General features: G+C 45.5%; 1 protein-coding gene across 3 annotated transcripts in view; it reads left to right on the top strand.

Moving 5' to 3' along the window:
* The window catches only part of SLC2A9 (solute carrier family 2 member 9), a 238,583-nt gene that overhangs the window by 20,817 nt on the left and 192,297 nt on the right, over positions 1-25,469 (top strand). For all 3 annotated transcript variants that reach the window (XM_005893200.3, XM_070372693.1, XM_070372694.1), the window contains exons 3-4: positions 9,706-9,866; positions 22,206-22,330. In XM_005893200.3, the coding sequence (XP_005893262.3) occupies positions 9,706-9,866; positions 22,206-22,330 (286 nt within the window). The remainder of the gene's footprint in view (positions 1-9,705; positions 9,867-22,205; positions 22,331-25,469) is intronic.

The raw sequence follows: 25,469 nt of genomic DNA, 5'->3' as shown, positions 1-25,469 counted from the left end.
GCGTCCTCTATCATCACGCTCAGTGTTCGTTCTGAAAGCCGGCTGAGTGGGCGAAATATTCTCAGATGTCTAGAAGTACAGAGGTCTCTCCCTCACTCCTCGGTTACTCAGACTCCTCCAGGAGAATCTCACAGTGGGAAGAAAAGAAGACACCCCAGAGCTGCAAACTGAATATTAAGTCAAGAGGGAGCTGGCCACTTTCCTAAGGACCTAGGAGGTGGGTTGGGGTCCTCAAGCCCACCCTAGTCTTCATCATTTGCTAGAAGGGCCCATAAGACTCACCACGAGGCTTATTCATGATTGATTGATTACAGCAAAAGGATGCAGAGCGAAATCGACCGAGGACTTAGGTGCCTGGGGTGAAGTGCAGAGGAGACCAGGGTTGTCTCCTGTGGAGGTGGGCCGGATGCCCTTAATTTCCCCAGCAGCAAGCTATGACACCTCTGTGAGCAGTCTTCCTTCAGGGAAGCTCATCAGAGACTCAGGATTCAGGGCGTTTATCAGGGGTCAGTCACAGAGTCACCTCCTTGAGACACGTACACAATTCCTGACTCCCGGAAAAGAAGCACAGACCACATTGTTGGCACACTCTAAGTCCCAGGAGCCCTTCTTCTCACTCCTGGGAATGGTGTGTTCCCTCCCCAAATCCAAGTTCCCCAAGGCCAGCCCAGGACTCACCTAGCAAGCAGGCCTTTCAGAGGCTAGAAGTCTCAGGCCAGACATGTTCACTTTTTCTGCACAGGTGGCAGAAAATATCCACCTGCCAATGCAGGAGACACAGGAGACCAGAGTTCAACCCCTGGGTTGGGAAGATCTCCCCCTGGAGAAGGAAGTGGCAACCCACTCCGGTATTCTTGCCTGGAAAAATCCCATTGACAGAGGAGCCTGGTGGGCTATAGTCCATGGGGTCACAAAGAACTCCGCACAGATTAGCAACTGAACACACCCTGTCTTTGGAGAAGGAGATGGCAGCCCACTCCAGTATTCTTGCCTGGAGAATCCCAGGGATGGAGGAGCCTGGTGGGCTCCTGTCCATGGGGTGGCACAGAGTCAGACACGACTGAAGTGATTTAGCAGCAGCAGCAGCAGCGCCCTGTCTTGGTTCTGCTATTTAGGGGACACTAGGTGGCACCGCTGAGCTGACATAATTTTGTCTTGTGTGGGCTTCCCTTCCAAGAGCCTGGTCTGTAAAGACTTCTGTACTGTTTTCCTCCCGGTGCTGGCGTGTTCAGTAGTGTGGGGCTGTCTCTGCAAATCCCTAAGGAGTTAACTAGCATGAATTGCTCTGTGATGCAACGGTGTGTGTACTCTGGCCCATCCACCCATCTATGTATGAGCATTGTTATAGCCCTCCTGAGAAAAATTTGACATGGATTAATGACAACCTCTATGAATCAGGCAGGAACATTAATATCGTAAAACAGGCTACAAGGTAATTTGCCTCCCATTGTCTGGCAATTTCCTGTCGTCCTTTGGAGCTGTTCTATGGCAGTCCCTGCGGCTGGGCATTGCACGGTTCAATTAGTCGCCAAAGCTTGGCCCCTGTGTTGCTGGCTGGGGAGATAGTGGTAAATTATTCATGGCTTCGTAGACCTGAGAAGTAAACAAGTCTAGAACCCTTCTTTCACAAGGCAGAAACAATGATGTCAAAACCCCCCACCCCCACCAGTCACCCCAGCTTCTGTATGTGTTTTTTTTTTTTTTGGAATTCTTGTGGATCCAGCACTGTCCTTTATATTCATCTTCACATTAAATCCTCATGGTAACTCTTTAGGGAGGAAAATGATTTCATAGATGAGGGGCCAAAGGCACAGAGAGGTTGAGCAACTTGCTCAAGATCACCCAGCAGAAAAGTGGCCAAGCTGAGAGCTGGATGAAATGGATTCCAGGGCCTTTAACCACTGAGAACCCGGCCCTCAGAGGACTGAACAATACAAGTGAGTCCAAACCCATGACTTCTCAGCTCTTTGTTGAGTCTCTGTTCCTTTAACCCTGTGACCTCTATTTATTTCTTTGCAGTTTGGGCTCTAGTTAGTGCTGGTCATGATATAAATATTCCTTGGTGAGTTTATAAACTGTTTCTATTAGACTCATCATCTCTTAACAGTTCAGGAGCCTCCTGACTGGTCCAGCCGCCTCCAGGATAAACTTTCTGAGTCCCACACCACGCCTACAATGAATGTTCTGCAAAACAAGTGAGGATCTCAGTTCCAAGTTCAAATCCTTCAACTGCTCTTCAACACCCGCAGGATGAAGTGTGGATCCCTTGGGCTGGCAGTCAACTTCTGACCACGTCTGCATAGTTCTCCAACCTGTCCCCAGCTGCCGGGCCACCTTCACACTCCACTGACTCATTTACAATGTCTCTATATCATCACCTAGGCCATCAGCTTCTCCACCTTTGAGAACTGCCATCTACAGTCATCTAACCCCAGCCCCTACTCTTCGTTCTTCGTGTCCCTGATCTGAAGGACCTGGCTGAGTGGCTGTAGCCCTTTTCAGCTTCCTGATACCGCAGGTCTTTCCACTCCATGTTGTATGTGCTTGCTTATTTGGCTCTTATGTCCACAATAGATCTTGAGCTCCTCAAAGGCAGGGACTGCAGAACTTGTCTCTAGAAGACAGGGTGGGAACCTGGGCCCCTAATAGGAGGAAGTAGAAAAGCCAAAAAGCATTAGTCGCTCAGATGCGTCCGACTCTTTGGGACCCCATGCACCTTAGCCCACAAGGCTCTTCTGTCCATAGTGCTCTCCAGGCAGGAACACTGGAGTGGGTTGCCATTTCCTTCTCCAGGGGATCTTCCCAACCCAGGGATCTCCTGCATTGGCAGGCAGGTTCTTTACTGTCTGAGCCATCAGGGAAGAATGTCCTAATAAAAGACACAAGAATGGGTTTGTCGGAAGTAGGTCCAATGGAAAAATAAAAGGTGGACTCAGTGAATGAGATGGCCTGAAATGAGCCTAGAGATTAGCTAATATGGCAATCTTAAAACTATATTTTCTTGCAGATTACTTCTTTCAAATAGAGTCTTACGAGTTCCCCAAAACATAAAAGGAAATCTCTAGTCAAAGGCCCATATTGCCACACCTAGCCACCCTTCATGATTTTGCCTAAATTTTCCTTTTCTTTCTTTCTTCATACTGTTCATGGGATTCTCAAGGCAAGAATGCTGAAGTGGTTTTCCATTCCCTTTTCCAGTGGACCACATTTTATCACAACAAAATTATTAAGAAGAGGTGGCAAGAATACACAGAAAACCTATACAAAAATGATCTTCATGACCGAGATAACTATGATGGTGTGATCACTCACCTAGAGCCAGACATCCTGGAATGCGAAGTCAAGTGGGTCTTAGGAAGCATCACTATGAACAAAGCTAGTGGAGGTGATGGAATTCCAGTTGAGCTATTTCAAATCCTAAAAGATGATGCTGTGAAAGTGCTGCACTCAATATGCCAGCAAATTTGGAAAACTCAGCAGTGGCCACAGGACTGGAAAAGGTCAATTTTCATTCCAATCCCAAAGAAAGGCAATGCCAAAGAATGCTCAAACTACCACACAATTACACTCATCTCACAGGCTAGCAAAGTAATGATCAAAATTCTCCAAGCCTGGCTTCAACATTACATGAACCGTAAACTTCCAGATGTTCAAGCTGGATTTAGAAAAGCTAGAGAAACTGAAGATCAAATTGCCAACATCCACTGGATCATTGAAAAAGCACAGGAGTTCCAGAAAAACATCTACTTCCACTTTATTGACTATGCCAAAGCCCTTGACTGTGTGGATCACAACAAACTATTTTAATAAAAATTTTAAGAAAATTCTGAAAGAGATGGGAATACCAGACCATCTGACCTGCCTCCTGAGAAATCTGTGTGCAGGTCAAGAAGCAACAGTTAGAACTGGACATGGAGCAACAGACTGGTTCCAAATCGGGAAAGGAGTACATCAAGGCTGTATATTGTAACCCTGCTTATTTATGTGCAGAGTACATCATGTGAAAGTCTGCGCTGGATGAAGCACAAGCTGGAATCAAGATTGCCAGGAGAAATATTAATAACCTCAGATATGCAGATGACACCACCTTTATGGTAGAAAATGAAGAACCAAAGAACCTCTTGAGGAAAGTAAAAGAGGAGAGTGAAAAAGCTGGCTTACAACTCAACATTCAGAAAACTAAGATCATAGCATGCGGTCCCATTACATCATGGCAAATAGATGGGGAAACAATGGAAACAGTGACAGACTTTATTTTCTTGGGCTCCAAAATCACTGCAGATGGTGACTGCAGCCATAAAATTAAAAGATTCTTGCTTCTTGGAAGAGAAGCTATGATCAACCTAGACAGCACAGACATTAAAAAAGCACAGACATTACTTTGCCAACAGAAGTCCGTCTAGTCAAAGCTATAGTTTTTCCAGTAGTCATGTATGGATGTGAGAATTGGACTATAAAGAAAGCTGAGCACCAAAGAATTGATGCTTTTGAACTGTGGTGTTGGAGAAGACTCTTGAGAGTCCCATGGACTACAAGGAAATCCAATCAGTCCATCCTAAAGGAGATCAGTCCTGGGTGTTCATTGGAAGGACTGATGCTGAGGCTGAAACTCCAGTACTTTGGCCACCTCATGTGAAGAGCTGACTCATTGGAAAAGACTCTGATGCTGGGAGGGATTGGGGGCAGGAGGAGAAGGGGACGATAGAGGATGAGATGGCTGGTGGCATCACCGACTTGATGGACGTGAGTTTGAGAAAGCTCTGGGAGTTGGTGATGGACAGGGAAGCCTGGCGTGCTGCAGTCCATGGGGTCACAAAGAGTCAGACAGGACTGAGTGACTGAACTGAACTGAACATTCTCTTTCTCAAAGCCTCATATCATGGTCATTGTCATGGCCTGGGCCTGTCAGGTTGATTGTGCTCAGGTAAATCAGTTGCCGTAACACGCAACCCCTAAATCTTGGTGGCTGAACACAATGAGAGTTAATTTCCCAGCCCTGTTGTCACCCAAGCAGGTGAGCAGGGGTGCTCTGCTCCCTGCAGACACCCTGGGGCCCAGGCTCATTCTACTGAGGGGCTCCTTCATCCCTGAGAGGTTCAGAGGCCTCTGCAGGGGGTCCTCTGTGACTGTCCAGCCTGCAGGAAAAGGAAGTGAGTGAGAAGGTCCAGGAACTCTTAACATCTCTTTACACATCTTTGGTGACAAATGGTCCTATGAACCCCTACCCCCACCACACCGCCCCCGCCACCCAGATTCAAGGGACTGAGGCATGTGACGTGGCAGTGTAGGCAGGAATAGGAAGAGGGTAGATGCTGTGAGCTCGGGCAGGCTCTGCAGTCCCAGTGGATTCAGAGCAGCTTTCAGAAGCATCGCTTCACTCCAAAGCTTTTGGCTCTGATGAAACATCACAGAATGGCCCCAGGTGAGCCAAGGAGGAGGTATACAGACTAAAACACACTTAGCAGTCAGCCAGTGTTGATGCCACATCCTCACCTCCCCCCAGTTCAGTCTTTCCACATGGACCTGGGGGTATTGATGTGATCATCTTTGTGTTTTCCAGACTAAGAATAGGGATAGAGTCGTGGTTAAGAGGTGGGCTCTGGCGTCCTGCTGCCTAGATTTGAGTCCTGACCATAATGGGACCTTGGGAAAGGCCCATGGCTGTACCTCAGGTTCATCTGCCCAGGAGACAAGTCAGAACACAGGACCTGTCTCAGAGGGTTGCCGAGGGGATGGGTTCATGTGTTTCCAGTTTTTAGACTAGTGCATGGCATGTGGAGAATGTGATTTTTATTATTTTTAATATTTATTGTATTTAATAAAATGTGATATTTACTATTTTTATTATTAATGTAATAAATGTGATATTTACTATTTTTATTATTGTATGATGCCCGGCCCATAGCAGAAACTCAGTTTAAAACACACACACTCATCTCAGCACCTGCTCTGTACTGGGCACTACCAGTCCGTGCCAACATACTCCATGAATCTTCAGCCCAATGAATGAGTCATGCAGGGAATTAGCTCAACAAGCCTCATCACCTGGCTTCTGCTCTCACATGTGCTTTGGGGCTACCTTTCATCTTGGTTTTGGCTGAATTCACACCCAAAGACAAGTGTTTAATTGCTAAAGGCGTCGCTTTGAAACCAACTTTTGGGGACTGTCAGAGATGTGTTTCCACAGAGGGCAACTCTGCCAGGCTTCTCCAGCCCTCTGCAGATGCATCCATTCTCCAGTTTCCCCAAATTGAAATAAGAAGCGTCTGCAGAGACTCCCAAAGCAGCGCCTAGCAGTGAGAGATGTGAAAGCTGCCTCTTCCCCAACCAGGCTCCTGAGTGCTTGGAAAGGAAAAGAGAACATTTCCTCCCAAACAGCATCCTTTTAGTTTCTGTGTGTAAACTCAGGACGCTGGTCATTGCTGCAGGCGTGGGAAGACAAGGCTATTGAGAGCAGTCATCAGCAAGACTCTTCCCAGCGCAGCTGCTGGAATCTGTGCAGGACTGCGGTAGGGACCAAGTCACAACCAAGAATGACCTTCAATGCTGGAAGTTCTCCTGATTATCGTGCCAGAGGCCTGGGAAGTCCTGGGCACTCACTTCAGCTTCTCTGGAGGCTCTGGACTCTGTTGGTAGTCCTGGGAGCATCTTGTGAAAGTGAAAGAAAGGGAAGTCACTCAGTCGTGTCCAGCTCTTTGTGATCCCATGGACTATACAGTCCATGGAATCTCTAGGCCAGAATACTGAAGTGGGTAGCCTTTCCCTTCTCCAGGGGATCTTCCCAACCCAGGGACCGAACCCAGGTCCCCCACATTGCAGGCAGATTCTTTATCAGTTGAACCACAAGGAAAGCCCAAGAATACTGGAGTGGGTAGCCTATCCCTTCTCTAGCAGATCTTCCCTACCCAAGAATTGAACAGGAGTCTCCTGCATTGCAGGAAGATTCTTTACCAACTGAGGTATGAGGGAAGCCCAACTGCCTTCCTGTGGCCACTCCATCCCTCTGGATTAGTGCTAACCATGCTGTTTCTCGCTCTATACTTGGCTTCCTGAGGGGTGTCCTCCTTACACTCTTTGGGGCCCTGACATGGCAACTTAACAAGGACCCAATCAGGACTGATCTTTAAACCTGTAAATATCCTGGGCTTCCCTGGTGGCTCAGTGGTAAAGAATCCACCTGCCAATGTAGGAGACATGGGTTCAATCCCTAGTCCGGGAAGATCCCACATGCCACCGAGCAACTAAGCTCGCAAGCCACAACTATTGAGCCAGTGCTCTAGAGCCTGGGAGCTGCAACTACTGAGCCCATGTGTCACATCTACAGGAGCCCATGTGCCCAGGCTGCCCAACAACAGAAGCCATGGCAATGAGAAACTCGGGCACCGCAACTCGAGAGTAGCCCCCGTTCACCAGAACTAGAGAAAAGCCCACGCAGCAATGAAGACCCAGCACAGCCAAAAATAAACAATAATAAAGATGTCTGATATTTAACAAAAATGGTGTGATGATGGTTTTAAAATAAATAAATACATGTCCTGTTGGATTTAGCTGCTTCACTCTCATACCTTCATCATGCATGCAGTCACTGGTGGGTGGTTGTATGCAGGCTCTGAAGCCAGGCAGACTTGGCAAAAATCATTCTCCACCACTTACTAGCCACATGGATAAATACCTTACTCTTGGCTCCCTCCTCTGTAAACGGGGGTGTCAACCGCCAGGGTTCTCGTGAGTATGAAATGGAATTACTTATGTGTTTTGGTAGAGTTTCAAGAGTTAGACACAACAGCAAGTTTGTCTGATTGAAGCTAAAAAAGAAGGCGTTGAAAAAAATAGTGAGCAGCTCCCAAGATGGCTGGAAGGGCTGGCAAGCCAGGCTCAGAATCTCTGCAGGGAGAAGATATATGTTCTTTTTCAGATTCTTTTCCATTATAGGTTATTACAAGATACTGAAAATAGTTCCCTGTGCTCTACAGCAGGTTCTTGTTGTTTATCTGTTTTATGTATGGTGGTATGTATGTGTTAATTCCAAACTCCTAATTTATCTCTCCCCACCTCCAATATCCTCTTTGGTAAGTAAGAGGAATTTTCTAGAAATGGATTTGCTGGGTTCTAGGTTAGGATCTTCAACTTGACTAGGTAAAGCTAAACTGTTTTCCAAGGTGACTGTACAAATTAAATTCCCACCATCAGTGTACCAGAGTACACGCAGCTAGTCACTACTGAACCCTTACCAGACCTGTTCATCTTTAATCTCCCTGGGGATTGGGTGATCTCCATACAGGTACTGGGTGCTGCTTCAAGTTCTTGGGTGATTTCATGACAGCCCGAGACAATCAGTGTTATCACTCCCATCTTGCAGATGAAGAAACCCAGGTTTAGCTGGTTTAAATCATTAGCAAATCATCATGCTGGGATTCAAGCCCAGGTCTGTGTAACCAGACCCTATGCTTTTTCTGCCATTCTATAACACTGGCTGTTATTGGAGAGGTCTCTGGGCCTTTATGGGGTACCTATGGGGAACTATGAGCTTCTTGGAGATGGAACTGTCATGGGGAGCACAGTTCATGACCTCAGTCTTTAGTGTATGTCAGAATCACTCAGTCCCATCCCAAACCCACTGAATCAGAATCGACAGCAGTGTTGTGTGTTGGGGTGGGGCAGGGTCTAGTGAGCATGAAGTGGGCATCTTATTGTGGTTTATTTAAATAATTTTTAAAGTTTATTTTTGGCTGTGCTGAGTCTTCATTACCCAGCAGGCTTTTCTTTGGGTTGCGGTGAGCTAGAGCAACTCTTCATTGTGATGGGCTGGCATCTCACTGCAGTGGCTTCTCTTATTGCCCAGCACAAGCTCTAGGGCACACAGGCTGTGGCATGTGGGCTCTACAGGCTCAATAGTTGTGGTGTGTAGGCTTAGTTGCTCCATGGCATATGGCATCCTCCTGCACCAGGGATCAAACTGTGTCTCTTGAATTGGCAGGTGGATTCTTTACCACTGAGCCACCAGAGAAGCCCTCATTGTGAGTTTAATTTACATTTCTGTGTTAATAAACATGTGGAACATTATGTCATTAGCTTCCTGGTCAGCTGAATTTGTTTTGGAGTCTGTTCAAATCTTTGACTCATTTCTACTTGTGTTGTCTTATTGATTTGTTAGAACTCTTTATATATTGTGACTACAAATCCTTTGTATCTACATGGGTTGCAAATATGTTAGCTCAGTTGATGGTTTGTCTTTCCAATTTTCATGATGCCTTCTGAAGAGCAGAACACTCTTAAGTCTGATGAAATCCAAATGAGCATTTTGTTTTTCTTTTCTGGTTTTTTTCTGTGTGTGTCTTGAATCTTTACCCACCCCAAGGTGGCAAATATTTTCCCTTATTTAGGTATGAACATTTTAAACACATTTTCAAGGTGATTCTGTTGTGTGGTTCTCCTTGGTTCAGTCAGATGTGAATTTGATTCCCAGGTTTGCCACTCAGCTGAACAAGTCAGTTTGTCTCTCTGAGCCTCTGTTTCCCTACCTGCCAAAGGATTTGAAAATAAGGTCTGTCCACAAGGTTTGTTAGAAGGATTCAGTGAAACAGCTCAAACAGAGCTTAGCGAAATGCCTGGTATGAAACCAGTGTTCCATAAAAGTCATTTTGTTTATATACAATGGGCTTCGAGCAGCTGGGAGGAATAACATGGTTTGTTGTTTGTTTTCAGTACATCAAGGCCTTTTACAACGAGTCGTGGGAGAGAAGGCACGGACATCCCATAGACTCGGACACTCTGACCCTGCTCTGGTCTGTGACCGTGTCCATATTCGCCATCGGTGGACTCGTGGGGACGTTCCTGGTGAAGGTGATCGGAAAATTTCTTGGGAGGTCAGTGGGGGCCCCTCTGTATTGGCCATACTATGTCTGTATTAGAGTCAGGATTGCAGGAGGCAACAGAATTCCACTCAGTCCAGCTGGAGAGATTATAATGCCAGAAGGACAAAAAGCAGAAATAGGGTAAGGAAAAGCCAAGGAAAATTGAATCCCTGGGTGAGGGGTTGACAGGCTGGCGCTGAGGCTGTGGAGGCATCAGGCTTTGTCAGGACCCTACTGTCCAAACAAGGAGGAGCTGGGAAGAAATATTCTGGCTGTTCTTTCTGCTGGCCCTCCAGCCTGCATAGGCGCCTCTCATTGGTCAAACCCAAGCAGAAGCCTGAAAACCCAGGTGTCTCATTGGTGCAGCTCAGGAGGACCAGCTTCAGGGCTCAGAGAGGTGAGGGGAGAGTGGAAAGGGACCTAGGTGTGGGAGCAATTGGACAAGAGTCAGCACAGTGTCTTAGAGACTGTTCCACAGAGATATCTACAGAGCTTTTTTTTTTTTTTTAAATCAGTTGCTTAAACAGTCTTCCATTGTATGACTGGATGATAATTTCCTTACTGGCTCCTGACTGAGAGACATTTGGGCCACGTCAAACTCTTCCCAATACAAAGGCAGCTGCTGTGAATATCAATTTCATGTTGAAATTCCCCAACATCAACCTCTCCAATCAGATCCACTCTACCCCTGTGTTTCAGTCTTTTATTTTCTACGTGAAGCCTTCTTTCGTGTAAGATTGTGTTATCCATAAATTCCCCCAAACATTTGCTCTGTGTCCTTGCTCATAGCAACTTCCTGGGGGATGCTGAGGTGTTTAGTGGAGAGAGTAGAGTCTTTAGAGCATTCACATGTGAACTTGAATCATGAGTCTTCTACTTCCTGGCTGTGTTGACATTTGACCCTCAGGTCTCTCATCTGTGGAATAGAGACAAGAGTCCTACCCTGCTGAAAGGGCTAGAGAAAATTAATGGGGGAGAATGGCCCATTAGCTCAATGAAGAGAAGCTATTATTATCCACCATATTATTTTCTCATCATCACCTTGACATAGTAGGGGGTCACCCAAACATAGTAAAGTGAAAGAAAGAAAGTGAAGTCACTCAGTTGTGTCTGACTCTCTGTGACCCCATGGACTGTAGCCCACCAGGCTCCTCCGTCCATGGAATTTTCCAGACAAGAGTACTGGAGTGGATTGTCATTTCCTTCTCCAGGGAATCTTCCTGACCCAGGGATCGAACCTAGGTCTCCCGAATTGCAGGCAGATGCTTTGCCGTCTGAGCCACCAGGGAAGCACCAAAAGAGCCAGATGGAATTCTCCAGGCCAGAATCCCTGAGTGGGTGGCCTTTCCTTCTCTAGGGGATCTTCCCAACCCAGGGATTGAACCTGTCACTCAGGACTCCCCGACTCACTTTTTAAATGGCAGGAACCCATATCAGACTGGCTTATGCTTTAGAGGGAATTGGTTGGCTCACGTGGCTGAAATATAATTCAGCTGAATCCAATAGCTCCTATGATGTCATAAGAAAATGCATCTGTGTTCTGTCCTCTCAGCTCTTGCTTGCTATGTTGGCTTCATGAACAGGTGGCCTCTGCCCACGGAGGGGCAAAGTGGCCTAAGCCCCTTAGACAGATACGGTTCCTACTGAACATCCCCACCACAAACTTCTTCCCACAGTCCTCATACAGGCCCCAGGCATGAATCTCACTTCCCTGAGAGAGCTTGCAAACTGTCAAGACTCTTCAAAAGGAGCCAATTCTACCCCATTAGAGACATTTGACAATGTGCAGAGATACTGCAGGTTGCAAAGCTGAGGGCTGTGACTGGTACCTCCTAGAGGCCAAAGTCTCAAACAGAAGGAGTCAGCAAACACAAAGCATGGAGCTTCTCCAGTACATGTGGTTTACGCATCATCAGTTGGTTTTAAGGACATAGTCCACTTGGTATTAAACGTGCATGAACTGGGAAGTGACAGTTAAAAGTCATAACAAACCTTTACTCTAGCTCCACCCACTGCCCACCACATATCTGTCAGAAACAATGCTGGCCTCTGAGCTTACATAGGACTTCGTGTTTCCCTCTGTTATATCACTTGGCATTTGGGGTTACAAAGATTTAGTTTCATTTCTGTCTCCCCTGAAAGGCGAGCTCCTCAGTGTAAGATCCGTGTCTGTATAGGAGCCCCGGCATGTGGCACAGGAGCTCCAACACAGTAGGCAAGCCATAAACTTTTGTTGGGTTTATGAAAGGATGGAGGGAAAGTGCTCAATGCTTGAACTTTTTCTACCGTAACTCCCCCAAATGCCCATCCTTCTGTTGCTTGCATGCTTTTTATTTGCCCATACATTTATTTTGCAAATATTTATGGAGAGCTTGCTATGTGCCAAGCACTTGGTGGTGCACAAAACTGACAAAGTCCCTGGGGTAACAGCTCTCCAGGCAGAGGGAACAGGAAGTGCAAAGGTCCGGGGGAAGAACGGGCTTGGTTCCTTTGAAAATAAGACAGGAGGTCATTATGGCTGGAGCTGAGTCCAGGAGTAGAAAATGAAGCAGGAGGGGTCACTGGGTTCAGAAGCGGAAGACACTGTGGGGAAGGGTTGGGACTCCAGCTTTGACTCAGAGTAAGATGGGATATTACTGGAGTATTTGTGATCTGACTCACATTTTGACAGGCTTGCTCTTACCAGTGGATTCAGGGAGGCTGGTTAGGAACATCCTGCCACAAGCCAGGTGAAGTGATTCGTTTTGCACCAGGTTTGTCATGAGACACGGTGAGAAACAGTGAGAATTGTTTGCATTCTGGAAATAGTTTGGGAATAGAGAAAACAAGCCCTGCTCATGGACTATGTGGGACTAAGAGAGAAATAAAAATAATGCTAACATTTTTGTCTTGAAGAATCGCAAGGAGCAAGGACTGCATTGCTTTTTTAAAATTAATTTTATATTGGAGCATAGCTGATCAACAATGTTGTGTTAATCTCAGGTGTACAGCAAAGTGATTCAGTTACACATGTATCTATTCTTTTTCAAGTTCTTTTCCTATTTAGGGTATTACAGAATATTGAGCAGTTGCTTTTTGAGGTAGGAAAACCCTTGAGAAAAACAAGATTTGGCGGGGGAAAGGAAGAATGGAAACTCAGTTCTAGGTATACTACGTGTGAATTGTCTGTTAGCCCTTCCAGTGGAGATGTCAAGTGCACAATGAGATTTGTGAGTCTAGCACTCGGAAGTGCCCAGAACTCAGATGTAAATCTAGATGTCCTCAGTACAAAGGTGGCACTTGAAGCCAGAAGATAAGGTTACATAGGAGGTACATAAGATCATGGCATCCAGTCCCATCACTTCACAGCAAATAGATGGGGAAGAAAATGGAAACTGTGCCAGACTTCATTTTCTTGGGCTTCAAAATCACTGTGGATGGTGACTGCAGTCATGAAATTAAAAGACACTTGCTCCTTGGAAGAAAAACTATGACAAACCTAGACAGTATATTAAAAAGCAGAGGCATCACTTTGCCGACAAAGGTCTCTCTAGTCAAAGCTAGACAGTAGTCATGTACGGATGTGAGAGCTGGACCATAAAGAAGGCTGAGCACCGAAAAATGGATGCTTTTGAACTGTGGTGTTGGAGAAGACTCTTGAGAGTCCCTTGTACAGCAAGGAGATCAAACCAGTCAATCCTAAAGGAAATCAACACTGAATATTCTTTGGAAGGACTGATGCTGAAGCTGAAACTCCAGTACTTTGGCCACCTGATGAGAAGAGCTGACTCATTGGAAAAGACCCTGACACTGGGAAAGATTGAGGGCAAGAGGAGAAGCAGGTGGCAGAGGATGAGATGATTAGATAGCATCATGGACTCAATGGACATGAGTTTGAGCCAACTCCAGGAGACAGTGAAGGACAGGGAAGCATGATGTGTTGCAGTCCATGGGGTCACAAAGAGTGGGACCCAAAGAGTTGTGACCCACTCGCAAAGAGTGGGACACAACTGAGCCACTGAAGAACAACAACAAGGTAGAGACCAAAGGAATAGGTTCAAGAGCTGAGCCTGGAGCCCTCCAATATTCAGAGGGTTGGGAAGATGTTAAGGATCACCCAACAAGGTAGGAGCAGTCTTACCATTGAATGAGATCTACAACGTGAGGGAGAGGAGATGGTGATCAACCAGGTCCAACACAGCCAAGGAATGAAGACCAGCCTGAGCTCTGGCTGGTGAATTGAGCAACACAGAGGTGGCTGGTTGTCTTGGCAAGAGCCATGTCAAGGGTACAAAGGAGTAAACAATCATGGGAGTGGGTTTAAGAGAGAAAGAAACAAGAAGAAATGGAGACAATGAGTGCAGACCACTTTTTAAAATTTATTTATTTTTTTATTGAAGGATCTTTTTGAGGAGTTTTACCATAAAGGGGAGCAGAGACAATGGTGTGGTGGATGGAGGAAGAGGTAGAATCAGGAGGATTTTTTGTGTTTTGTTTTGAGATGGGAGCTGCAGCAGCACATTAATGAGATGTTCCAGCAAGGAGGGGAAAATGATAGTCAGGAGCAAGGGGTGAAAGTTGCTGAAGCTATAACCTTGAGCAGGTCCTAGAGCGGGTGGGGAACTAGTAGGTCATTGGAGGGATTGGTTTCAGGTAAGAGTGGAGACTGTTCATCCGTAGAAACAGGAAGGAAGGCAGAGCTTATGGGCGCAGATGCTGGTAGGTTAAATCACATGGAAGGAACATGTGGACCGTCTCTTCAGATTGATTCTGCTTTCTTGGTAGATTATAAAGCAAGGTCACCAGCTGAGGAACAGGACAAGGGGATTAAAAGAGAGAGAAGATGCTTGAAATAGTCCCCCAGGAGACCAGGAGACTAATCAAAACAGGAAAATCTAGAATGGTTGGTAGGGGCTTAAAGACTACTTGAGTTGGTTGGTCATGAATTTCAAGTGAGACCAGGCAACATAATTCAATGTATTTTTTTTTCCAGCCAAGATGAACTTTGTATACATGTGCAAGATAGACTGAGATCTAACTAGGATTGGAGTTATCTCAGAAACACAGAATGAAGGAGAAGAGTGAGTGGATCAAGGAGTGGAGGGTATATGAATGTTTAAAATGATGGACTCTGGAATTCAAGCTGGATAAGCAGGAAGAGATGGACATGGTAGAAGCTAGATCCCATCTTGGCTTATAGGCTGGTCAGCTAAAGAATTGCTGGAAGGGTAAGTGGTAGGAGCCAGGATCTCCACAATTTCCCCCATTTCACTAGGGCTTAATGAAAAGTACTTTCCAAATCCAAACTGAAATCATATTCCCTGTATCTCCTGATCATAGTCCTGTGTATCAAGGTGAAATAGTGGAAGGCAGCTCTCACACTTTCCCTGAACCCTCTCTTATCTGGGCTGAATGTCCCCAGTCCCTTTGACCATTTCTCAAGGACATGGCCTCCAAACTCCTCTTTACCCCTTTCTGTCAAGAGCTGATGATTTGGGCTGCTCTGGGAAGATTCTACATCACTGGAGAAGCTCAAAGTACGGAACCAGTTGTACGCAGTTGGGGGTCCCAGAGGGCACTGGGGTTCTGCTCTCAGAAACAGCATGGTGCTGGTCCCTCTTGTTCTGTTGCATGTTCATCCCTGTGAAAAATATGGTAACAACAATAATTACAATCCCCGTCTCTGAACCCTAGTGAGTCAGCGTTGTGAATTATCTGCAAATAAGGTTTCTCTCCTCGCTGGGACATTGTCATGCTGGGGGTTATTTTGGGAAGGAGTTCATTAATATGATAAACTCGCTTAGAGGGTGTGCAGCCCAATTTGTAAATGTTTCAAGTCAGACTTGAATGTGATTTTAACATCCCCTGCGTAGCACAAAATGCACCATTCTATCCAATGCAAGAGCTCAGACCCAAGCCCTGGGAGGCATCCATGGCTCCTCTCCCTCTCTCCACTTCTATCCAACTCATCCATATTTTAGGTTCTGAATACCAGTTTCCAATGTCTGTGGCCAGGGTGGGGGTATTCCCTACATCATCAAGACATTCTCCATACACCAGCTGTCTGTTCTATAATTCAACTCCGTTCTGACACTATCTACCCAGGGATGGTATCAGATTACAATATCGAGGGCTCAGTCCCACCAAACTGCCCCTCTCCCAGTTCAGACACCAGTCCCAGGCCCAGGTTGTCACCTGAGCTTCTGACCATCTGGCTTTGGACTGGAGGGTCCAAAGACCCCCTGCCTTGGCTTTCAAGTTAAGGGTTTAGTCTCGCAAGACTTCCCCTCACCTCTTCCAACTCCAGATGCTAACAGCGAGTCATGGTTGTCAACTATGCTTCTAACTCAGGCTCCAGCCCCTCTCCTCTCTCTGTAGGTCGGGATGGGATTGAAAGTTTCAATCTTCTAATCACATGGTTGACTCCACCAACAACCATCCCCTCATCCTTATTTCCTTTCCAAAATCACCAGCTATAAATCAGAGCTTCCGAGGATGCCCCTCTTAGGGTTTTATTAATTGCTAGAGCAGCTCACAGAACCTACAGGAACATTTTCCTTAGTAGATCCCTGATTTATTATGGAAGGATATAACTGGGACCAGCCAATGGAAAAGACACCTGGGACAAAGGATGGGAAATGGGTGGAGCTTCCGTGCTCTCTGAATGCACCACTCTTCCCAAATCTATTCACGGTCATCAACCTGGAAGCTGCCCAAACCTTGTCCTTTTGGGGTTTATGGAAGCTTCATTACATAGGCATAGTTGTTTAAGTCATTGGCCATGGATGTTTGAATTCAATCTCTAGCCCCTCTCTCTCTGGAGGTCAGGATGGGATTGTAAGTTACAACATTCTAGTCACGTGATTGGCTCCACTGGCAACCAACCCACCCTATCCTTAGTTCTTTTCCAAAAGTCACCTCACTGACATCAGCTCACTTGTGGGCTTGTTATGAATAACACAACATTGATTTCATTGTTCTGGCTCTGAATCGATTTTAGGAAATGAGGTCTAGTGACGAAATATAACAAAAGATGCCCCCATGGTTCTTATCACTTGGGAAATTCCAAGGGTATTGAGCACTGTGAGCTGGAAACCAGGATGAAGACTGCATATTTTTGTTACTATAAATCACAATATCACTATCAACAAATTCCATCAATTCTGTCTGCAAAACACACCAAGATCCAGCCATGGCTCACTCCCTCCACCATCCTGATCCAAATCCCTGTGAGCACTTGCCTGATCTATGCAATATTCCCTGTTGGCCTCCCTGACCCCACACTTACCCCTGCATCCCATGGTCAAAATAGAAGATGGAATGGTTTTATTAAAATCAGGCCATGCCTCTCCTCTCCTTTGAAACTTCAAAGGCTACGCTTCTTACTCAAATAGAAACCCAAGTTGTCATGGTGGCCTGCGGATCCCTTACAAGCTCCCCTTACAAGCTCCAGTCCCCTCCCCTTTCACCTTCTACTACTTGCTCTCTGGGTCTCCTCTGCTTCCAGCCACACTGGCCTCACTCATGTTGCTGCAACAGTCTACATCTGGCTCTTCTCTGCCATGATTGCTGTTCCCCAGGGTCCATACAGCTCGTCTTCTCGCTCTTCAAATCACCCACTTTCTTCAGTCTGTGCTCAGGTGTTAGCTTCTTGGCAAGGCCCTCTCTGGCCACTCTGTGTAAAATTGCACCCCCTCCCCCGCTCTCATGTTCTCTACAACATTTCTCACCAGCTGATATGCTCCACATGTTTTAATTTTACTTGTTTATTAAGAGAAGCATAAAAGCAGGGACTTGGCCACATTCATGGCTGTGTGCCAGAACATAGAATGATGCTCAGCACCCAGTCCAGCTTCAAACATGTGCTGAGTGAATACATGTCAGCTGAATGAAAAAAAAACTGTTGAAAGAATGAGTGAATGAGAGTATAAGTGGTAGCCACTATTGCAAACAGCTTAGTATTCTGGATTCTGGAATGCCAAATATCCCACCGAATAGCTTGTGACCTTGAAGAAAGAAAGAAAGTGAAAGTTGCTCAGTCATGTCCAACTCTGCGAATCCATGGACTGTACAGTCCATGGAATTCTCCAGGCCAGAATACTAGAGTGGGTAGCTGTTCCCTTCTCCAGAGGATCTTCCCAACCCAGCAATCAAACCCAGGTCTCCCACATTGCAGGCAGATTTTTTACCAGCTGAGCTACCAGGGAAGCCCAAGAATACTGGAGTGGGTAGCATTTCCCTTCTCCAGAGGATCTTCCCCACCCAGGAATCAAACAGGGGTCTCCTGCATTGTAGGTGGATTCTTTACCAACTGAGCTATCAGGGAAGCCCTGTGTGACCTTGGCCAAATCTTAGTTTCTAGATCTGTTTCTTCATGTGGGAAATACAGTAGCAAATCACCTAACTTACAGGGTCTTCAATGAGTGTAAAGGACTTAGTGCCTGGCACATCATAAGGACTCTCTGAATGTTAGCTATCATCATGGTTTGTTTGTTTATTTTACTTTATTGAGTCTCTGAATACGTTCCAGGTGACATCCTAGGCACTTTGCATAAATCTTTCTCACAGAATCCTTACAAGATAGACTTTATTATATTCATTTTACAGGGGAGTAAATCAAGTCAAGACTGAGAGAGTAAGAAATCTTTCCAAAGTTGTTCAATTAGTATGAGCTGTCCAAGCAGGAACATTACTGGAGGTGGGTTCAGGAGAATAGCAGCTCTGCAGCCCACAGATGTGGAAGCTAAAGTGAGATTCATGGCAGATCAGAGCTGTGCCATGTAGGGCAAGCGGGGTCCACGTGACCTGACTCCTAGATTCATTCCTTCATTTATGCAGCAAATATATATGGGTCACCTGCCTGTGTCAGGAACTGGTGTACTTGCTGGGGATCCAGTGACAAGACAAAGTCTCTGCCCCCTAGTGCTTACATTCTAGTACAGGAAGATGGACAGCTAGTATAAAACAAGTAACAGGAGGATAATTTCCTGTAATACTGGGGCTGTGGAGAGGCTAGAACAGGGTGAGAGGATGGGCTGTGCAACTGGGGAAAGCAGTCATATCAAAGGGTGTCAGGAGATTGCATTTGAGTTGAGGCTTTAGTGAGATGCTTCCCACATAGCTCAGTTGGCAAAGAATCCACCTGCAATGCGGGAGACCTGGGTTCGATTCCTGAGATGGGAAGATCCCCTGGAGAAGGGAAAGGCTACCCACTCCAGTATTCTGGCCTGGAGAATTCCATGGACTATACAGTCCATGGGGTTGCAAAGAGTCGGACCAGACTGAGCAACCTTCACTTTCACTTTCTTTTAATGAGATGGAATGACCCCATTGGATCAGAGACCACTTCTGAAGATTTTAGCCCCCTGAGGGGGCTCCCTTCCAAGCCCCTAAGGTATCAGCAGCACAGGATAGCACACCCACTTCAGAGGTCCCCCTTTCGACATCTCCACGCCCTGCTACTTGCTTAACCAATTCCCAATGTTAAATTGGTTAACTAATTTAACCAATTAAATTGGTTAAACTAACTACAGTGATTTTCATTTTCCTATCTGACCTCTGACTCATGGATTTTTTTTTTTAATTTTCCACTTTAATTTTTTAGTTACATACGATTAGCTATTTCCGTCTTCCCAGGTGGCACTAGTGGTAAAGAACCCGCCTACCAATGTAAGAGACATAAATGATGCGGATTTGATCCCTGGATTGGGAAGATCCCCTGGAGAAGGGCATGGAAACATACTCCAGTATTGTTGCTTCGAGAATCCTGTGGACAGAGGAGCCTGGTGGGCTACAATAGGGTCGCAAAGAGTTGGACATGACTGAAGCGACTGAGCATGTACACATGCGTTAGCTATTTCATATTATTAAAGATTGGCTTTATCAGCAAAATATTCAACATGTATTAACAAGTTTGAAGAAGTCACATTTCTGTATAATTTTAGCTATGGTGCTATTGCCTAGAGGGATAGTGAAGATGCCAGAAAAAACACAAAGGTTGCAAAAAATTAAATCTACTTAACACTTTAAAAACATACATCTGCAAAGTAACAGGTTATGAATAAAAACAATGTAAGTCTAGTTAAAAGGTAAGGTCTACCTTGTCCTATTTATTGAAATATATTTTTTATTTAAAAAACTTTTTTTATTATTTTTTTTTTACTTTACAGTATTGTATTGGTTTTGCCATACATCAACATGCATCTGCCACAGGTGTACACCTGTTCCCCATCCTGAACCCCCTCCCACCTCCCTCCCCATACCATCCCAGTGCGCCAGCCCCAAGCTTCCTGTATCCTGCATCGAACCTGGACTGGCGATTCATTTCTTATATGACATTATACATGTTTTAATGCCATTCTCCCAAATCATCCCCCCCTCTCACTCCCACAGAGTCCAAAAGACTGTTTTATACATCTGCGTCTCTTTTGCTGTCTCGCATACAGGGTTGTTGTTACCATCTTTCTAAATCCCATATATGTGGGGAGCGAGCTCCGCCCATGGCAAAGGTCATGAGGAAGGAGGCTTGACATACGCAAAGGCGGGATCAAGCCTCAGGAGTCTCCCTGGAAATTCTCGAGCAATCTACCCCCAAAACCAGAGTCTGCCTACTTTCTGCTTTGTGCTGTCACCTACACCTCTGACTTTATGGGGGGCTGTCCCCCACTACCTCTCTCTGAAAAAAGAGTTAGCTTACAGCTCCAGTTAATAATTCTTGGGTGTGACAGTGTTTCAACCTACAAACTCCTTTGGAAGTCCTCTAGCCTGCCTGAATAGGTTTTTTCTGGCAACATGTGATTGTTCAGAGCCTCCCAACTGTGAGAGGCAGGAGATGTTCTAAACTGTCTAAACACAGATTCCTTTGAGTAGTTAAAAGATTGATTAGAAATTGTATTGGTGAAGGGTTTTTCACTTGTTGGGCCAATGTTTGCTGCTAAGTCTCCATATCCCTTACCTACTGTGTCCTTGGCAGTGTATTGATTGATATAATGGGTGTATAGAAATGTAAGCAGTAGCCTCAATGTTTGTAACCTTGGACCCTTGAGTTAATTCTTTTCTTGATTGAGCCCACCTCACCTTTGCCCTATAGGAATGCAACTTTCTCCAATGCTTTTTGGAGGCTGGCGCCTGACTTTAGAATAATCACCTTTAGAGAAAAATAAGTTTCTTAAAATGTTAACAGGCTTCCTGGCCAGAAGATGATGTAAATCACCTAAACTTTTGCATATGATAAGTTTGAAAGCCTGACTTCGATAAGGATCAGGAACTGCTGTCTTTGCATGCCTCTACCCCTTCCCCCCATTATCCTCTATGCACAACTTAAGGTATAAAACTGCTTTGGAAAATAAAGTATGTCCTTTTGTTCACCGGAATTTGGTCTCCCCATGTCGTTCTTTCTTTCACCTTCTAGCTGAACTTTTCCTCTGAGGCAGGGAAGCTCGTCAAGCCTACTAATTTTGCCTGGGCTTCTAAGATCTGACCGGGGAGGCCTTAGTGTCTCCTCTCCTTCGGGAGAATGGGAGGACGCCTGCGGCCTTCGTAGGTGATGTAAATTCCCTGCTTTAGAATTTTATTCAGCCTCTTTTCTTCACTGAATTTCTTCGCTGAGCTATCCTTATTTCACCACTCTTTATATCCTTAATAAATGTTTAATTAAGCAGTTGTTTCCTGATCCTTGCCAACACCGTCCCTGCTTCGAATTCCCTGGATCAGCCGGGCATATATATGCGTTAGTATACTGTATTGGTGTTTTTCTTTCTGACTTACTTCACTCTGTATAATAGGCTCCAGTTTCATCCACCTCATTAGAACTGATTCAAATGTATTCTTTTTAATGGCTGAGTAATACTCCATAGTGTATATGTACCACAGCTTTCTTATCCATTCATCTGCTGATGGACATCTAGGTTGCTTCCATGTCCTGGCTATTATAAACAGTGCTGCGATGAACATTGGGGTACATGTGTCTCTTTCAATTCTGGTTTCCTTGGTGTGTATGGCCAGCAGTGGGATTGCTGGGTCGTATGGCAGTTCTATTTCCAGTTTTTTAAGGAATCTCCACACTGTTCTCCATAATGGCTGTACTAGTTTGACTTATGGATTATAAGACACATTTTTGACTTTGTAATATTAAATAAAGGTCTTAGAACCAATGGACTAAAACACTACACCAGGGAAATCCACAGAGGGTCAGGGCTGGTGATGCTTTCAGAGGTGATGTAATCAACCCCAGTGATGAGCCCAGAGGAAGGAAATGCTTTGCTCAGGGTCACACGGCCAAAAGTGGTGGTGGGTCCATTGAGGAGTCTGGACCTTGCTCCTGGAATGGACAGGCCAATGGCAACCTCATCAGACCTTTTCTTTTTCTTCCAGGAAAAACACTTTGCTGGTCAACAATGGGTTTGGGATTTTTGCTGCGTTGCTGATGGCCTGTTCTCTCCCAGCTGGAGCCTTGGAAATGCTCATCGTGGGACGTTTCATCATGGGTGTGGATGGAGGTGAGATTGCATAGTGTCAGAGGAGGAGGCAGTAACACATTCCTTGGTGGGGTGGTGTGTGTGTATCAAAATGTGATGGGTATTTTGTGGTTGTCACATGACTGGGTCCCTGCTGATACTGAATTGGCAGAAACCGAGGATGCAAGAGGGCTTCCCAGGTGGTGCTAGTGATAAAGAACCCAGCTGCCAATGCAGGAGATGCAGGAGACCTGGGTTCGATCCCTGGGTCAGGAAGATTCCCTGGAGGAGAACATGCCAACCCACTCCAGTATTCTTGCCTGGAGAAGCCCACGGGCAGAGGAGCCTGGCGGGCTGCAGTCCATATGGTCGCAAAGAGTTGGACACGACTAAAGCAACTTAGCACACACGCATGCATGAGGATGCAAGAATCCAGCATGGAGTGGGGCAGCCCCATGGGATGGACCACCTACCCACGATGCTCCTCTAATAGAGAAGTGTTGACTGGGATGATCCCAAACCGATACCAAAGACAGGGATGGTTTTCTGCACATCGTATGTTCTGTTTGTCATCTTCACCATAAAATTCACATCCCAAGAGGTCTGTGGGTTTTTATGTCAGGGAGTTTTTATGAGGGTTGTTTCCTGTCTGGGCCTCTGACTCATTCATTCTTTCTTTTATGCCCCAAGCGTTTTCAGAGCACATGCTGTGCCTGGTGTTCTACGCTGCGGACACAGTGGTGAACAGGAAACCCCAATCCCTACCCCCAGAGCTTACATTCTGGTGGGGGGAAAGATATGTAACTAGATATATAAGGCAGATAGTGACAAGCCCTAGGAAGAAAATGAAGCAGAGCAGGAAGATAACAAAGGCTATTTTAAATAGGATTCAGGGAAGGCTGCTCAGAGAAGGAAATAAATGAGCAGAGACCGGATAAACCAAGGGGAAGGGACAAATGAATATTGGGAGAACTGTGTTCCTGGCGGAGAAGAGGGCAGTGGCTCTGAAGCAGAAATGTGCTTGGCAAGTTCAAGGGAGAGGCAGGAGGCCACTGTGGTGGAGCTTGGTTAGTCAGGAGGAGTGCAGATAGATGGATATAGGGTTGGCCAAAAAGTTTGTTTGGATTTTCCATACCACCTTATGGGAAAATCCAGATGAACTTTTTGGCCAACCCAATAGAGAGATAGATAGAAAGGTAGACAGATAAATAAACAGGGATTCCCTAGGGGCTCGGACTGTAAACAATCTGCCTGCAATACAGGAGACCTGAGTTTGATCCCTGGGTCGAGAAGATCCCGTGGAGAAGGGAATGGTGAACCACTCCTGTATTCTTGCCTGGAAAATTCCATGAACAGAGGAACTTGGTGGGCTACAGTCCATGGGGTCACAAAAAAGCCAGACACAACTGAGGGACTAATACTTTGAGTTTTCACAGATTGATGAACTGCCAGATGCAGCTGAAACCCAGTATAAACTAGTTAAGTTCCTTCCTCATCCTCTTCTTATAAGCTGAGGGCAGCAGGCGTTGTGAGTGACGTGAATGATAAAGCAGGAAAGTGAGGAGCCTGGTAGGAGGTCAGGGAGCAAGAGACTTCATTTACCTTCATTGTTCTGCTGGCGGGAAATAATTCAGGACTGTACAATAATCCAAACTCTCAGTCCTCCGCCTTGGCATTCAAGTAGAAGGGAGAAACCCATAGAAAGAATGTTAACTGGAGAGAATCCTGGCTGGTGTTCATGCAGAATTTTCCAACTGACCAATAGGTTCATGGACACCTTCACCTTTGATGCGCTACTAACGCTGAAAGCCTGTTATTTTTTTTTTTTTCAACAGCCCTGGTTTATTCACCATGATGGACCAAATTCTGGGCATAAAACAAGCTTCAGTAACTTTGAAAAGATTGAAATCGTATATAACTCCATTCTCTGCTGCTGCTGCTGCTAAATCGCTTCAGTCGTGTCTGACTCTGTGCGACCCCAGAGACGACAGCCCACCAGGCTCCCCTGTCCCTGGGATTCTCCAGGCGAGAACACTGGAGTGGGTTGCCATTCTCTGACCACAATGCAATTAAATAAGAAATCACAAACAATATTTAGGAAACTCCCCCTCTAAATTTGGAAAATAATAAAAGCACACCTCTAAATATGACATGAGTCAAAGAGGAAGTTACAAGGGAAACTTAAAATACTTTTAATGGAATGATCATGAAAATACAGCATATCACACTTTGTTGGATGCAGTTAGAGGAGAAGGTATGGATATTAATGCTTATATTAGAAAAGAACAGGATTTGGTAAACTAACATCCCTGGTGATAAATTTGGATGGTAGACTGTTTTTTTAATGATAAGCTTATTTATTTATTTATTTTGGGTTGTGCTGGGTCTTTGTTGCTGCATGCAGGCTCTCTCTAGTTTTGGAGAGCAGGGACTGCTCTTTGTTGCGGTGCAGGGCTTCAATAATTTCAGTAGTTTTGGCGCACAGGCTTTAGATTTTCTCCACATGTGAAATCTTCCCAGACCAGGGATCAAACCCACGTCCCCTGCGTTGGTAGGCTGATTCTTATCCACTGTACCACCAGGGAAGTCCCTGTAGACTGTACTTAATGGCCTGTGAGCCAGAGGATATTATGCTAAATGAAGTAAGTCAGACAGAGAAAGACAAATACTGTATGTGTTCACTTATTGGAATCTAACAAACAGAAGAAATGAACAAATGTACCTGTGCATGCAAGCTAAGTCACTTCAGTCTATCCAACTGAACAAACATAACAAAACAGAAATAGATTCACAGATACAGAGAAAAATGGATGGCTGCCAGAGGGGAGGAGGCGGGGGAACTGGGCAAAATGGGTGAGGCAGATTAAGAGGTACAAAATTCCAGTTATAAAATAAAAAGTCATGGGATGGACTGTACATCATAGAGGGTACAGTCAGCGCTATTATAACAACTTTGTATGATGACAGATCGTAAACTGACTTAGCCGTGATCATTTTGTAATGTATAAACATGTTGAATCACTATCATGTTTGTGCACCTGAGACTAATACAATATTGTAAGTCAACTGTAGTTAATGAAAGGCTATTTTGTTGTAATTTTGCACGTGAGGACCCTGAGGCTCAGAGATGTGAGACAGCAAAGTGATCAAGGGTGAAGGCTGTGAATTAAGATGGCCTGGA

Source organism: Bos mutus, chromosome 6 (assembly GCF_027580195.1).
Source record: "Bos mutus isolate GX-2022 chromosome 6, NWIPB_WYAK_1.1, whole genome shotgun sequence".
NCBI lineage: Eukaryota > Metazoa > Chordata > Mammalia > Artiodactyla > Bovidae > Bos > Bos mutus.
Note: the sequence above shows the minus strand (reverse complement) of the source record. Positions and strands in the feature narration are given on the sequence as shown.